General features: G+C 41.1%; 1 protein-coding gene across 1 annotated transcript; it reads left to right on the plus strand.

Moving 5' to 3' along the window:
• The first annotated feature begins 6,081 nt into the window (after positions 1-6,081).
• On the plus strand, positions 6,082-16,046 carry rep15 (RAB15 effector protein). Its single transcript, XM_088339217.1, has 3 exons — positions 6,082-6,153; positions 11,056-11,381; positions 14,493-16,046. The coding sequence occupies exons 2-3, from the start codon at positions 11,100-11,102 to the stop codon at positions 15,036-15,038; spliced, it is 828 nt and encodes a 275-aa protein (XP_088195343.1). The 5' UTR covers positions 6,082-6,153; positions 11,056-11,099; the 3' UTR covers positions 15,039-16,046.
• The last annotated feature ends 612 nt before the right edge of the window (positions 16,047-16,658 follow it).

Consider the following 16,658-nt stretch of genomic DNA (forward strand, 5'->3'; position numbering starts at 1 on the left):
GGTATCCCCCTTCCAGGATGACCAGGGTGAATTACATTTAGCATTACAGTACACAAACATAGTAAACACTAAGTAACATGTTAAAAATGTGTCCGGAAATTGCATGACAGCCTGTAAACTAGTCTAGAAAGTCTATGACGGCCACGACGCAGCTTCCCATCTCTGCCAGCTGGTCCATGCAGGCGTTCACATGCTTCAGAACAAACGCTGGTCTGCTGAATGTATTTATTCCTTCAGTCATTATATAATCTCGACATTGTTCTAAGTGGTGAGCTGATTTACTGTTGAGGGAGAGGCATTGAATCTTGCCGGACCACCTGCAAGATCTGGCAAGATCAGGTTTGAACAGGACTGGGGTAAGAATAGGTTTTTGGGTGCTTTCCTCTTATTTGAAGCATTGATATTTCTAACCACAGTCATTTCCTATAAAACTGATGGACAGACATTTCATCGATGCCCCTGTGACACGCCCACTGCTCCGTTCTGTACTCACAGGCCAGATAATGTTCTGCGTTTTATCGTTTTGGTTTGTTGCGATAAAAGTCAAGTCAAGTCAAGTCATTTTTATTTGTATAGCCCTAAATCACGAAGAGTCTCAAAGGGCTTCACAGATTGTTACACTATATTACACAAACTATTTTCAACCGACAAGAGGAGTAGGTTATTCGTATGCAATGGAGTAGAAGTGAGTTTTAAGTTTAGATTTAAACATTTCCACTGAGGTTGCAGATCGAATCTCAGGGGGAAGAGCATTCCACAGCACCGGTGCCCGGATGGAGAACGCTCTCGAACCAGCAGAAGACTTCTTTGCTCTCGGGATCATCAGAAGACCAGCACTCTCAGATCGTAGGCTTCGGCCCGGGACATAGTGGCAGATCAGATCTGAAAGATAAGAGGGAGCAAGTCCATGTGTGATTTTGTACAATACTAAGAGAACTTTGAAGTCACATCTTTGGCTAACTGGGAGCCAATGCAGGTTAGCCAAAATCGGTGTTATGTGATCGTACTTTTTTGTCCTGGTTAAGAGCCTCGCTGCGGCATTTTGTACTAGCTGAAGAGACTTGATTCTGGACTTCGGGAGACCGGAGAGTAGTGCATTGCAGTAATCGAGACGGGAGGTAACAAATGCATGAATTATTGTTTCCGCATCAGACTGAGACAGTATTGAACGGATTTTAGCAATGTTGCGAAGATGGAAGAAGGCAGTTCTAGTAATTTGTTTTACATGCATCTCAAAGGATAGTTCAGGGTCAAATATGACACCTAAATTTTTAACTGAGTCACTCTGTGTGATGTGACATTTGTCAATGTTCACAGCAGTTTTTGAGAATAAGTCCCGGCATTTAGAAGGACCAATGACTAACATTTCAGTCTTTTCAGAGTTAAGACGCAAGAAGTTGAGTGACATCCACTCTTTTATCTCAGTGAGACAGGCCTCCAAATTTCCACAGTTTAGTGTGGAAGATTCCTCCAACGGAAGATATAGTTGAGTGTCGTCTGCATAGCAATGGAAGCTGATATTGTACTTGCGAATAATATCACCTAACGGAAGCATGTAAATGTTGAAAAGTAGGGGGCCGAGCACTGAACCCTGCGGAACACCGCAGGTAACATTAAAGGGCTCAGATGTCGTTTCACCATATTTAACACAGTGTGTCCTATCTGAGAGGTAGGATTTGAACCACGAGAGGACAGCTCCTGAGAGACCAATCCATTTTTCCAACCGTTCTAGTAGGATATTGTGGCGCACTGTGTCAAAAGCAGCACTAAGATCCAGCAGCAGCAAAAGTGATGAAGCGCCAGAATCCATTGACATTAGGAGATCATTTGTTACCTTGATCAGAGCTGTCTCAGTAGAGTGGTTAGCCCTGAATCCTGATTGCATGGATTCAAAAAGGTTATTCTCCGATATGAAAGCATTCAGCTGCTGTGCCACTACTCTTTCGAGTACTTTAGAGAGGAAAGGTAGGTTTGACACAGGTCTGTAATTACTTAATATTTCTGGATCAAGGTTGGGTCGTTTCAGTGTGGGTTTAATAACGGCGGACTTAAAAGCTGCTGGAACTACTCCTGAGGAGAGTGATGTATTTATAATATTTAGAACTGAAGGCCCAAGGACGCTAAAAAGACTTTTAATAAGTGAACCTGGGAGCGGGTCGAACTGGCAAGTTGTCGGTTTGGCCGCATTCACCACTTGTTTGAGATCATCAAGTGACAGTTCACTAAAACCGGCCATTTTCCCAGGGCAGCCACCCTGTCGTGCATCTGTAAATTTCAGTCCTTTAATACGTGTGGTACTAACAATATCTTTTGCAATTTCTTCCTGTATGCATTGAATCTTCTTAGTGAAGAAGACCATTAAGTCCTGAGCAGAGTGTGTCGAACTGTCTGCGATAGGCTGTTGCCTTGTAAGCGATGCTACAGTGTCAAAAAGGGCTTTGGGGTTGTTCTTTTGAGACGCAATCACCTTCGAAAGGTAGGCCGATTTTGCAGAGGCAAGGGCCGCTTTATACTTTAACAAGCTGTCACACCAGGTTTGATGGAAAACCTCAAGCTTGGTAGCGCGCCATTTTCTCTCCCATTTCCTGCATTCTTTTTTAAGGGTTCTAGTTTCATCAGTAAACCAAGGTGTGCGTCTTTTAGGACGTGATTTTAGTTTTATGGGCGCTATTGAATCCAGCACACTAGTCAGGGTGGTATTGAACTCATTCATGAGTGAGTCAATCGAGCCATTGTATTTAGGAAAGGACGCAACTGCTCCAGGAAGGAGTTCAAAGAGCTCAGAAACTGTGCCAGTGCTTATATTGCGTCCGCTAGATCCCTCAGCTTTATTAACTTTACATTTAGTTAGCACCTCAAATGTCACTAAATAATGATCAGAGATAACAGTAGTACACGGTAGCACCATAATGTTTGAGGTTAAAACTCCTCGAGTCAGAATCAAGTCTAGCGTGTTCCCATTTTTATGGGTTGGCAAGTCAACCAGTTGAGTAAAACCAAATGCATCAATTAGAGAACTAAACGCAATAGTAAGTGAACTGTGTGGGGAGTTCATATGAATGTTAAAGTCTCCCATAATTATAATTTTGTCTGCATAGGTTACTAGTTCAGACAAAAGTTCAGCAAATTCGTCTAAGAAAGTTGTGTATGGCCCAGGTGCACGATAGATAGTTATTACATCAATTGACAATTGAGGGGACCGCATCACAAGAGCCTCAAACGTTTTGTAATTATTAGAGGTACGTGTATTAAATTTGAGCGATTTTTCAGAGATTAGCGCAACACCACCACCCCTTTTCAGTGTGCGTGCTATATGACTACTCTCGTAGTCTGGGGGAGAGGCATAATTTAGCGCTAAGTGCTCATCCGGGCGTAACCACGTTTCACAAAGACCCATACAGTTAAGTTTATAATCACGAATAATGTTATCAACAAGTAAAGCTTTTGGAGCAAGCGATCTAATATTTAACAGACCAAATTTCAGCTTTGCTGAATCATTTGACTTAGCTGAACTCTTTGTAGTCTTTGTCGAGATCTTCAAAAGCTCCCGGCGTTGTGGCCGCTCGTGAGCGCTGAGTTCAAAGCGTCGGTTGTCCGGCGAGGAATGAATGGTGGAATTAGTTACATCCTCGCGTCCATCTTGCTGCTTGGACTTCACACGCTTCACACATCTACCTGCACGGCAACCACGTTTCTGTTTTCTTTCTTTACGGGGCCGCCGCCGCCGTTTTTTAAGAGGAATAGCTGTCCACAAGGATGCCGGGTCTCTTTGAAGTTCGCTCGGTATATCATGGGCGGTATAAAAAGTGCCCGAATAATCGAAATTTAGACGCCCACCCAACCGAATAAGTTCGTCCCTACTGTAAGTGTTTTTGGCCACACATGTGTCCAAAAGACTCAACGGAACTGCTTCGCTCAAGCTCTTGTTTGAACCGTCTCGTCTCGCAACCCGGATGTTGATTAGAACACGTAGAGGAGAAAATAGCTTTTCCTCCTTCAATTTAAATACCGTAAATTCCGAACTATAAGCCGCTACTTTTTTCCCTAACTTTCAACCCTGCGGCTTATTCAGTGATGCGGCCAATTTATGTCATTTTTCTAACGGCCGCCAGCGGCGCTCGAGTGTTGCTACCATTAACTGCCCTGTCAAAGCTATATTATTATCATTAAAGCTTAGAAAACTCTCTCGGTGTACCGCCTTTCTTTGTAAATATGTGTAACCCATGTATGATATGTATTTGCAACTGTATATTTTTGTAATGTATTTATTTGTATTTATTTTAGACACTTATTCTGATATGTTTTGCACGTGTGAACAAAAATGAGGGGCGGAACAAACGCGGGGTGCCGAGTTTAAGTAGGGACCGCTAAAGGTGAGGGACAGACAAGGAAAGAAGAGGGGGTAAAAAGTTGGTTAAATAAAAAGGAGTTGCGTCCGTAAATGTGTTCATCTGATATATGTTTCCCACCCTTACCTTTGAAAATATACACTTTATTCCTTGGATTACTTTCAACGGGACCCGGACTCTGCAGGTCTGCATCTAACTTTAACTACCGGTATCATTTTCCGTTCATTTTGCCGGCTGTGATTTTTGGACTGTAGACTTTAATGAAGGACATTTAGTTTCAATCGTGGGACTTGAAGTCGGGTTTGTGTTAATTTTCTGTTTGTGTTACATGTTTAAATGTTGGCACGTGCGGCTTATATACAGGTGCGGCTTATGTATGTACAAAATCGGTTTACCTCTTAAAATGTGGTGGGTGCTGCTTATAATCAGGTGCGCTCTATAGTCCGGAAGTTACGATAGAAGTCAATTTGGTTTCCCCCAGACATGACACCTTGTACTCCGTCAATTGCCCTTCTGGATTAAATGTATGTAACTTTAGAAGTATTCCACTTTGGAGTATCTTATTGTTGCATGAATAAATCTGCCAGTTTCACAGAAATGTTGAATTTCCCTCTTTTTTTTTAAGTACATTTATGACAAAGCATCTTTTTTTTAATGTCTTTGAACACTTTGCAAAATAAGTTGCCAAAGTAGATTTTGTCCCTCTAGGTCTGACGTTTCTTACGAAAAAATGGCTTCCATTTGGACACTACCATCGAGGCCTTGCTGGATTGCTTTCTGCTTTTTAGAAGAGGCGATGTGAATCTCAAAATAGGCATATTTTCCGCATTACAGTGGAACCTCGGTTCTCGACCATAATCCGTTCGAAAACCGATTTTGTCGATCACCGAAATCATTTTTCCCATTAAAAATAATGTAAATCGTTTGAATCCATTCCAACACCCTGAATGTTTACCTTGAATGTTTAACGTAAAGCTAACCCAGGCCAATCGTACGTTCGCGTTATCGTAATCTTCCGTACGAAAGATACGCTAACATGAACGTGTACAAAAGGATAAAGAAAAGAATTATGAATAGGATTTCTTACCTTTGTGGTGGTCAGCAGAAGGCGCTCGCACACCTCCTTCATATTTTGCTATTATTTCTTTCTTAAATGCAATAGTTGTACGCACTACTTTTCTTTTTTCACCTGTAGCAACTTTGCTGCTTGCACTGACTTTCTTAATGCACTTGCATAATAAGGGGCTAAAACACCCGTACGCCGCTCAGCATCGCACCCTAGCGTACGCAGTCACGCATTACCGGCGTTCGAACTCCGATTTTTTTTGACCGAACAGCGAAGCAAGAATTTCTCCAAAATTTTGGTCGGACTCCGATTCGTTCGAACTGAGAGGCGTTCGAAAACCGAGGTTCCACTGTATCTTGGTTATTACACAGGATGATCTCCCTTATGTCGCAATCGACGAAGTACTAAAAGCCAATTCCTTTCTATTTTGTTTGCCCCTTCCTTTGGAAAACAAAGAAATGAAAGCTGTTGACTCGTCCAACCCTTCGGGCCAAGCACAGGCAACTAAATGTCTTTTTGAATATATAACTGGTAAGATAACTTTTTGTTGACTTATGAAAACTGTGAATGATAAAAAAAAAACCCCACCCTTGCTAACACTGTCACGTGTTATTGGAAGCTGTGGTAGGAAGGTTTTATTTTTTAACTAAAAAAATAAACGAACACTTACGCCTTGCGCTTGAGATCAAGCTGAGAAGACAAGCAGATATTCTCCTGAATACACCAAAGCCCATCCTGGTGAGTATTCCACTTTATCAGCTAGGCGTTTTTTTTTTTTTAACTGGTGTGTTACAAACAGGGTTGGGTAGGGTTACTTTAACTTGATTACTTTCAATTACTTTTAGATTACTCCAATAGCAAATATGCTAATGAAAGACAAAAGAAACTAAATATGAATAAAATGATGACTCACAACACGTAGTAAGCTTTCTCTCCTGGCTTTGATCTCCGGCAAAAGTAACATCAAATGCGACAGAAACAAAATGAAAATAAATCCAGACAGCTTGCCAACATCATTTTTGCCGTTCCATGTGTTCCGTTACTCCCCAAGCCTGCACAAAATTGAGTCATTTTATTCATATTTAGTTTCTTTTGTCTTTTATTAGCATATTTGGTTTTGGAGTAATCCAAAAGTAATTGAAAGTAATCCAGTTAAAGTAACCCTACCCAACCCTGGTTACGAATGTAACAAGAGCTTCAGTATCATAACTCCATATGGAAATAAAGTTGAATTAGTATATCTGGAGTAAATCTTCATGATCAGAACTTCAAATTTGGTATACAGAAACGCTTTTCAATGTGAAACTATCGCTTGCAAGTGCAAATACTTGAAAAACATTCTGGATTAAATGCATTTAATTTTGAAGGTATTCCACTTTGGATGATCTAGCATGAATACATCCATCAGTTTCACAGAAATGTTGAATTTTCTTGAAAGAAAATTGTATTACATAAATTTTAAATTGAATTTTTTTAAATGTTTGTAGCAACGTATTTCCCATTCTATAAATAGGGATTAAAATGGATGACAACCTAATGATTTACAAAGAGAGCCTTTGCCATATAAATTCTAAGGTTCCAACCTGTGACACTCATAAGACTCATTGTTCCCAGCTATAATCGCTTAAAAAGAACTACATGGTTCCATATAGAACCTCAGCACTATTTTCGGAAATTTCAGCTCTAGTTTAGTTTAGTTTAGTTCATTGCATAAAAGGTGTTTATTGAGAATCATGTTTTTTTCAACCCTGGCATACAGCATCACGTTGGAGTAGGCTGGAAAAAGTGCAGCGAACAGAAAAAAAACAGTGTAATCCACACAGCCCAGAAAATCATTGGCTGATCTCTGCCCAGTCTTGAGTACATTGCTACCACCTCCTTGACCCTGTGGCCCACTGATTGATGATAGAAGTCCTTTAAACAAAGAAAGAGGGTAACTTAAACGGTTTTTCAAAGGTAGAATCTTACTCGAGTTCCAAAGATACTGTTACTATGGTCACTAACTGCTCAGGAGCAGGTTTTTCCTCGACAAAACTTTTGTATGCCTTCGCCTCCATCTAGCGACACACAAAATTCGATTTTCTATGCGATCTTCTGTGCAGAAGGGGGGAGTGTGGTTCTTTTGCGTTAGTGGGGGAAGTATGCACACTTCTTTTGAATTTTGTCCGTACTTCATGTTTCTTTGTTAATGCATTTTTATTAGCTTTCTACTTCAGGAAGCGTTTAAAGAAAAAAAACAACTAATTTAGCTTCCCTGTAGCCATGATGACTCATTAAATCAGGGATCCATTTATGCAGTCTTTTATCCTAAAACTTGACATTTTTGATCAGGCTGCTACAACTCGGAAGTCAGCTTTTGTTGAACCTCTTTAGTGTGAGGTGTCCAAACTTTTCAGAAAGCGGACCAGATTTAACGAAAAAAAAAGTCAAACTCTGTTCCTTTTGCTTGTAATTGTCTCTTTATATATAACGAACTGTCTTCAATTCTCTTTACCACAGTGTTACAAGACAGGCAAATATTGGAAAACTCCAATTTCATGACAGTCTTTAGTAATAGGTTTGCTGTGTTTGGCGATCAGTGTCGCATCTTCATACCTGTCAAGCTGTACGGTTTTATCGTACAAGGTACGTTTATTATGCATTTTAAGACGTGTACGACATATGAGAAAATCTGTACGGAAAAACGCAAATTTGTCAATGATGGGTACCATCCGGGATACACCGACTATCACGAAACAGCAAATCAATCGAGTCAAACGAGTTCGCCGCGGAAGCCTCTATCTCGGCATCGTTTTTTTCGTTCCAAACGAAGCGAGCGGTTTGATGTAGTGAAAGGAAGTCCGTCTCTTTTTAGAGAACCGGCTTTTTCGGCTCAACTCATTAAAGAGAAACGGCTCTCAAACGGCTCACTTGCTTTGATGCATAATATTATGAATTATTATGTTGTATAAAGAAGTTAAAAAAAAAAAGGAAGTATAAAATGAGAACATAAAAAAAATTGTGGTTATCCCTTTAATAAGTATATTACCAACAATAATTCAATGCAGAAAATGAGTTCATAATTTGAATAAGAAAATGTATTCTACTTAATTATATTTGCATGTATTTTTCCTGCTACAGTGAACGTCCAAGCTACTTAATTTTTGAACTTTTTTTTATAATAAACCTCATTCATGTCGAGCAACTCAGGATCTCACAACAATATGTTAATTACCAAAATATCTGATATAACGAAACACATGGACAATATAACGTGTTAAACTACATAAATAAACACGTTTAAAAAAAAAATATGGTGTAAGATTATTTTGAATTTTGTAAGGGAAAATACAAGTCTGTAAGGCCTGTGGAGGCTGATAGGTATGCATTCTGGTTGCTCGCCTTTGTAGCATGTTCATTTGACTCACAGGCTCGCATGAAAAAGCGCTGCTGTGCCGTTAAAAGAGATTCACGTTGCTTCACCTTTTCACAGCGTTTGTTCTCACCTTTTTGTAGTCAGCATATTTTTTCTGGCAGTGCCTCTTGATATTGTATTCTTTAAAAACAGCCACACGCAGTGGTTAGCGCGTGTGCGGCACAGTTCTAAGGTCTTGGGAACCTCCTGTGTGGGTTCAAATCCAGCTACCGGACTTCCTGTGCGGAGTTTGCATGTTCTCCGCGTGCTTGCGTGGATTTCCTCCGGGCACTCCGGTTTCCTCCCACATTCCAAAGACATGCATTTCAGGTGGATTGGCCGGTCCAAATTGTCCCTAGGTGTGAATGAGCGAGCGAGTTTTCTGTCCCTGTGTGCCCTGCAATTGGCTGGCAACCAGTTCAGGGTGTCCCCTGCCCACTGCCCGGAGATGGCTGGGATGGGCTCCAGCACCCCTGCGACCCTACTGAGGATAAGCGGTGCAGCTAATGAGATGAGAAAGACAGCCACAGTTTCTCGACAAATTAGGCAGACAGTTTTTTAGGATTTCAATGAAAAAATACTCCAACTTCCAATCTTCCTGGAAGCAGCTACCCTCACAGTCAACTTTCCTTTTTTTTACCAACAGTTGCCATGTCAGAAATGGGCTGGGCTAAAATTCTCAAAGAAAGACAAGGCGGCTAAGGGGCTACTGCCATCATCTGGTCAAATAGTGATATATATGTTTTGGGGGGACAAATGTGTTTTATACTGCGGTCAACATCACTGGCAGGCCACATATTACACTAAAAATTTGATCTCAGGCTGTAACTGGCCCCCTGGCCGGATTTTGTGCAGTCCTTAGTGAAATGCAATAGTAGGAAAAATTTTGGCATGGACAGGTGCCCACCAGTAGAGTAATTATTGTTTTGTCCTACCAATATTATGTGATCACTTTAAAAGTTGCGGTAAGTTCCCTACAAAGCCAAGACTAAACCAACACCCTTGACCCCAGGTGTTTATTTTTCTGGGTTGTTTTTCTCAGGTGTAAACACAAGATTTACAAAAAATGGGTTAATGGTGCAAACTATTTAAAGGAACCAAGCAATTACATTTGAGCTCAATGGGCTGTTTACTAATAATAACGATAATAGTATTTTGTTTTTTTTTATTCTATGCAAGCTTTCTGGAGCAACACCCCTTTTCTATCGGTGCTGTGTTTGAACTGAAGTTGGCTGTATGTTGTAAACTTGTGAATCATATCTATTGCCTGGCAAAACAAAGCCCATAGAGCAATGTTCCCTGTAATTTTCCGCGGGTCTGAGCGTTCACACAAAGTCGGTGAGCAACGCTTGAAACAACAGTGAGCAACAGCAATCCCGAGTGTGGCAACTAAATCATTATCAAACATGTCCAAAACTTGACATCACGTTACATTTTGCTGAGTTTCCGGCAATGCAAAATTATTTTTCTCTTTTGAATGAATTGACTCATGTACTATTGCAAAGGTGGTAGAGCCTACAAACGTCGTTTGTTCTTACAATTCTTTCACAAGACATCCATTTCTTTTTATTTCCTGATATATTTTGTCGCATAATATTAACATTTTTGGGGGCTTATTTAGTCGGTCGTAAGATACAGAACTGTACTTAATCACATTTTTAGTGGAAGTACAATGTTGGCAACAAGATTCACTTGATATAATAGGAAATTATTTGAATGCAACAAAAACTTTTTCTTCTTTTTCTGTGTTTTTTTCTAATTTTTTAAAATTCCTTTAAAAAAATCTCATTGTGTTTATTTTTTCCGAGCTGTTACTTTTTTCTTTTTGTTATCTAATTACTTTTTTCCGACATTTCTTTCTTTTCTTTTTTTCTGGCTTTTTCCTAAATTTTTCCTTCTTTTTTTTCTATCTTTAGAAAGAGCCGGTTCCTTTTAGTCAGCCGAGCCGAAGAAGCCGGTTCTCGACAAACTCTACTAACTTTACTCAACTTCGTTCTACTTCGACTCGACTTCAAAATACCACATTTAGGACACAACGTCAGGGTAACCCGTGTATTTTTACCTTCATGCACTGTAACTTTGACTTAAGTCGCTTCTTCATTAGTAATTTTGAGCCCTCATTTTTGTGCACTGGCTAGATTTTCTTGTGGGCTGAGAATGTGCGAGCAGTGCGCGATTGCGCGCACGCGCAGCTTAGAGGGTACATTGCCATAGAGAATACTTTACTCGCATCTTTTTCTGCCCAGAGTATCGGTGAGACCGCCCTTGCCCCCCCCCACCGGCATCAACCATGGGCGAAAAAATGAGTAAAAGCAAACCCACAGCCAAACCCTTTCAGGATCACAACTTCTTCACCTCTTTTAAGCCCTACATCCCTCCCACCACCAATAACAACAACCCCCCTCGATCGAGCATCTTCGCAACGCTGCGACGGCCCCCGGCAGCCAAGCCAAATGACTTCATCCCTCTCTTCAGCGATTGCATCGGCGCGGCCTCATCTCGGACTCAAGAATACCTTCTCTTCAAAGACCCCGAGGACAAGTTCCGCCCAAGCCCAGAGGCCCTCACTCAGGTAACCTGCACCTTGATTCATTTTACAAGATGCCCCAAACATAAGTACTCATACAGCGCACTAAAGTAAAACAATACTCTGGTAGAAGTATAGACAGGATGGGTAGGGTTACTTTAACTGGATTACTTTCAATTACTTTTGGATTACTCCAATACCAAATATGCTAATAAAAGACAAAAGAAACTAAATATGAATAAAATGACTCAATTTTGTGCAGGCTTGGGGAGTAACGGAATACATGGTACGGCATAAATGATGTTGGCAAGCTGTTTGGATTTATTTTCATTTTGTTTCTGTCGCATTTATGTTCGTTTTGCCGGAGATCAAAGCCAGGAGAGAAAGCTTACCACGTGTTGTGAGTCATAATTTTATTCATATTTAGTTTCTTTTGTCTTTTATTATCATATTTGGTATTGGAGTCATCCAAAAGTAATTGAAAGTAATCCAGTTAAAGTAACCCTACCCAACCCTGAGTATAGATTAGATTACATTTTCAAGTCAAATGAGCAAAATATTCTTTCTTTGATGTTTTTTATGGATGGACGAAGAAATATCCAGTTGCAGCGTTGTGGGAGTGAACAACATAGAGAATTTGGCTCCTAGCCAATAAAAGTAGCCTATGTTGGGAGGCAGTAGCTCAGGAGGTAGAGCACTCGTCTTGGGATCAAGGGATCCCAGTTCAAATCCTAGCTCGTCCATGTTACATGTCCAAGTGTCCGTGGGTAAGACACTGAACCCCTAATACCCCCAATAAGCAGGTTAGCACCAAGGCCGCTATTGGGAAATGTAGAGCACATTGTAAAGCGCTTTGGGAAGTCATTCACTTGAAAAGCGCTACATAAATGCAGATCATTTCATTTCATATGTTTTAAAGTTGTACTGCGCTAGACGCCTCATGTCCTGCTGCACGCTCAATTAAACATTTTGGGTTCCGCCGAGAATTTTGGATAAAGAAACAAGCTAAAGTGAGTAGTTCTGTTGAGGACTTTTACTACAACGAAACCATATAAGACATAAACAGAATATTCTAGGCTTGTCAGTAGGACTAAGTCTTTCCCAAACAAGCATAGACAAAATAGCTCACCATTAATTTGATAGGAAAAGGGCGTGGTTTGACAAGAATTAAACTTGAAATGAAACTGGAATGGGATCTTCCAGACAAAGTCAGGGTGTCTAAGATTACCAACAGATCTTTGTTAAGACTCGATCCAACTCCATTTTGTAGGTGGTATGGTAAGATTAGGGCAGACTCAAAGCCTGCCTTATAACAGTAAAACAAAACACTTGGAAACAATTTTGGAAAGAATAACCACTGAATGTATGGATACAGGTGAATATATGCCTCGTCGCACATTTTATTTTGCACATCTGGTTAGCTGCTCCTCTTGCACTCTTTGCACTACTGTATAATACTATACATAGCTATAATTATTTAGTATATTATTAGTACTTTAATACTCCAACTCAATACACCATTTTATTTATATCTGTACATACGTACGTAACTGTGCAGGTCAGATGTATCGACATTTCGTTCTGTATACACGTGTACAAGAATGACAATAAAGTATATCTGAATCTGAATACAACAAGAAGTAAATACTTCATTTAAATATATGGATAAGCATAAGAAGCATTTGTTACCACTAAATGAATAATGTGATGATCAAAATAATAAAACACATTGTTATTTTCAAAAGGAACTACTTTCTGTGTAATAACATTGTAGTTGTGACATGCGCACGGCGCATAGTGATACAATGTAGGCTGTGGGTCGATCAACGAGTGCTGTACCTGTTAAAAAATCTTTAAGCACCCAGTAAAGTCACGTAAACTGCACGCCGTTTTTCTTGTCTATTTTGTTGATGAGAGCACAACACATAAAGCCGGAAAACTTGTTAAATCATGACATTGGCACATTTCAATAATCAAACAAAGTTCAGGCAAGTGAACCTGTTCGTCTACTCTACATGGTAGAAGGACCTACTGGAGTCTGCTTAAGATCGGAACATTTACGATACAATTTGTAGATATTCCCACTGGTGGATACTGTATAATTGACCACTGGGCACTTGGAGTCCCCTTTCCACGCTGGATAGTGTGACAACCAGAACCCTTGGTTGGCATGATTACCGATGGCGCCAACTGCCTTGAACTCTGATTGGCTCCCTGTCCCTATTTAAACCCACTCCTATCTGTCCCCTTTTGTCAGTCCGTCTCTGTTTTTACACGGCAAGCCCTTTTTCGACCCTGCCTCACGCCTGTCTCGTTTTTTGCTCCTGTTTGTCTCTCGCAACGACCTGTTTTGATCTCAACCACGTCTGCTCTCCCAGTCCCGGCTACCAACCAGTTTTCCGCCCCTGACACGCCATCGCTCGCTACGTTAGATCCACTTCCAAGTTCGGATCACAAGCCGAGTGCGAGAGCGAACACCAGATCTGAAGAAACATGTTGACGGCCTCATTATTGGTTACCTATCTCAAGACATCACTATTGTTTGGTCTATAAGTCTGCATGGTTGTCCCTGTTTGCCTTGCAGCAGTCAAGGTTTACCGCACCTTTTGACAGAAGACATGCGGGATAGCTTCAGGTCTAGCACTTCTCCAACCAATCAAGGAAGAATAGTAGTATAGTATAGATGACTAGATGAATAGTTTTAATGCACAGATCAGCAAAGCACAAATTGTGTCCGCACTTGGATCAAATTCACCACGACTTAGAGAGTGTTTCACTAGCCCTAAAGTTTTGTCAACTCTGTCACCACGCCTTTTAGTGTGCTGGGGGCATGTACTAAAAATGAAGGTTGTCAGAACACCCAGCCAGCAGTCAAACTTTCAAACCCGGTAAACTCGTTTTCCTCTAATACACGAATAAATCCCATCAGTTCTCCGAAAAGAGGCACATATTGCAGAAAGGTTTTGCAAAATTACAGTTTTCTCAAACATTTTTGGCTACAGGCAACAGCATTTAAGAGTGTCTCCTATCAAATGATTTAATACCTGAATTCCTTCGTCTGCAAAGGCAGTTATCTGGCGTGATAGTGTCAATAGCCAAACGAGAAACTATTGCCTATTTAGTAAGTGGGAGTAATTTGACCTTTTTTTTCCACAGATCTTCCTTATGACCTACATCTCCCAAAGTGTCAACCTCAACCTGACCGAGACCTTCAACTGCACGGCCATGACAGCAGAACAACGCATTCTGCTAGGGGCTGACTGGGTTTGGGCCGTGTTAGAGAAGTCTACAAAAAACCCTCGCATCCAGATCGCAGTGCAGGTCCTCCACCTGTCCCAGAGGGAGGGCAGTGAAGAGGACGGCGGTCTCCCGGAGACGTGCAGTGAAAGCGTCAAAATGGCCCAGCGAGAGTCCAGCGACAAGAACATGCACGAAAGAATGGTGGACTTCTGCACTTCTGTGGGCAAGGACTGCTACGCTCTGTTCTTGTTCTTGGGGAGAAAAAATGACAAGAGCAATATCTACGGCGTCCTGAGTAACAACTTCGAGGCGGCCCTTGGCAAGTGCAACAAGATCGACAGAGCTCTTCTCGAGAACTTCTTCAAGGGGTCTCGTTACCTGCACACACCTTCTGGAATGATGCAGTCGGTCATCACTCAGAATCAGGGCGACCCTCTCACCCTCATGATTAAGTTCAGCTGATCCCAACATCTCGAGTAAATCGATTCTCACAAATCAGTCTTAGGTTGTGAACCGAACGGGACAAAACTCAACTGATGTGTTTCTAATTCCAGCCAATTCTCTGATCACCATTTAAACAATCGTTACATACCGTATTTTCCGCACTATAGGGCGCACCGGGTTATAGGGCGCACCCCCAAAAAGTAGTTTTTGGTCCTACATCTTCCATAGATAAGGCGCACCGGATTATAAGGCGCTACAATGGGAACGTCGACAAAACAGTCAGATGATTCAGTCAAACTGATTACCCCCTTAACATTCCCAAAGCTTGCAAAGAAGCAAATACGTGTCGTAGACAAGTGCGGATGCGGTGTCCGTACGATGTCACTCAAATGCATCATTTCAAATATCATTCGGGAGGTTAAAGTCTTGGGATTCAAGAAATGCCAACCATTCCTTAGTTTCTATTTTCTTTTTCGCTCGCAACTTTACTGTGCATATGACAATAAACACTTGGAATTGAGTTTAATTCACTCAACTCATCACAGCAACATCAAGATCGTTCTAGAACAAGATACCGGGAAAATTAAAAGCCGCATAGCTCACCTAAGTTCTCACGTTCAATAGTGATACGCAATCATGGTCTTCTTACAACCGTGAGTGTAGTAAATCCAGGAGAGTAAAATGTTTACAAATACAGACTAATGAAACATGTTTCTTTATGGCGTAGTTTAGCAAGCTTGCTATTCGGCTCTCTTTTTCGGCCAATTGCAGGGTTTGTTTTGGCCCTCTAGCCTATCCGAGGCTCTGAATAACTTCAGCCAATAGCGATCGATTTAACGGATGATTGACACATCTTTTTCGGCCAATTGCAGGGTTTGTTTTGGCCCTCTAGCCAATCCAAGGCTCTGAATAACTTCAGCCAATAGCGATCGATTTAACGGATGATTGACACATCTTTTTTGGCGCTCTAGCCAATCAGAGGCTCCGAATAACTTCAGCCAATAGTGATCGATTTGACTGATGATTGACACATCTTTTTCGGCCAATTGCAGGGTTTGTTTCGGCCCTCTAGCCAATCCAAGGCTCCGAATAACTTCAGCCAATAGCGATCGATTTAACGGATGATTGACACATCTTTTTCGGCCAATAGCAGGGTTTGTTTTGGCGCTCTAGCCAATCCGAGGCTCCGAATAACTTCAGCCAATAGTGAGTGATTTGACTGATGATTGACACATCTTTTTCGGCCAATTGCAGGGTTTGTTTCGGCCCTCTAGCCTATCCGAGGCTCCGAATAACTTTAGCCAATAGCGATCGATTCAAATGATGATTGACACATTGGTTAGCCAATGAAACGCCGGTATATAAATCCCAGCATACACCGCGGACTACTCCACGTTCGGGGGAAAATCGAGTCGGCGGCTGTTGCGTAAGTTGCGAGACCTTGCGATTTAATATTGAGCCATATATAAGGCGCACTGTATTATAAGGCGCATGGTCAGCTTTTGAAAAAATTTAAGACTTTTAGGTGTGTCTTATATGCGGAAAATACGGTACATTTATTGTCGTTATAAAACCTTAAGTTAACTGTCGGTAGGTTGTTAAAGGTAATTTAGGAGTAAATCTGAAAAAGATTTTAAA

This window comes from Urocampus carinirostris, chromosome 7 (assembly GCF_059441175.1).
Source record: "Urocampus carinirostris isolate Australia breed hairy pipefish chromosome 7, RoL_Ucar_1.0, whole genome shotgun sequence".
Lineage (NCBI taxonomy): Eukaryota > Metazoa > Chordata > Actinopteri > Syngnathiformes > Syngnathidae > Urocampus > Urocampus carinirostris.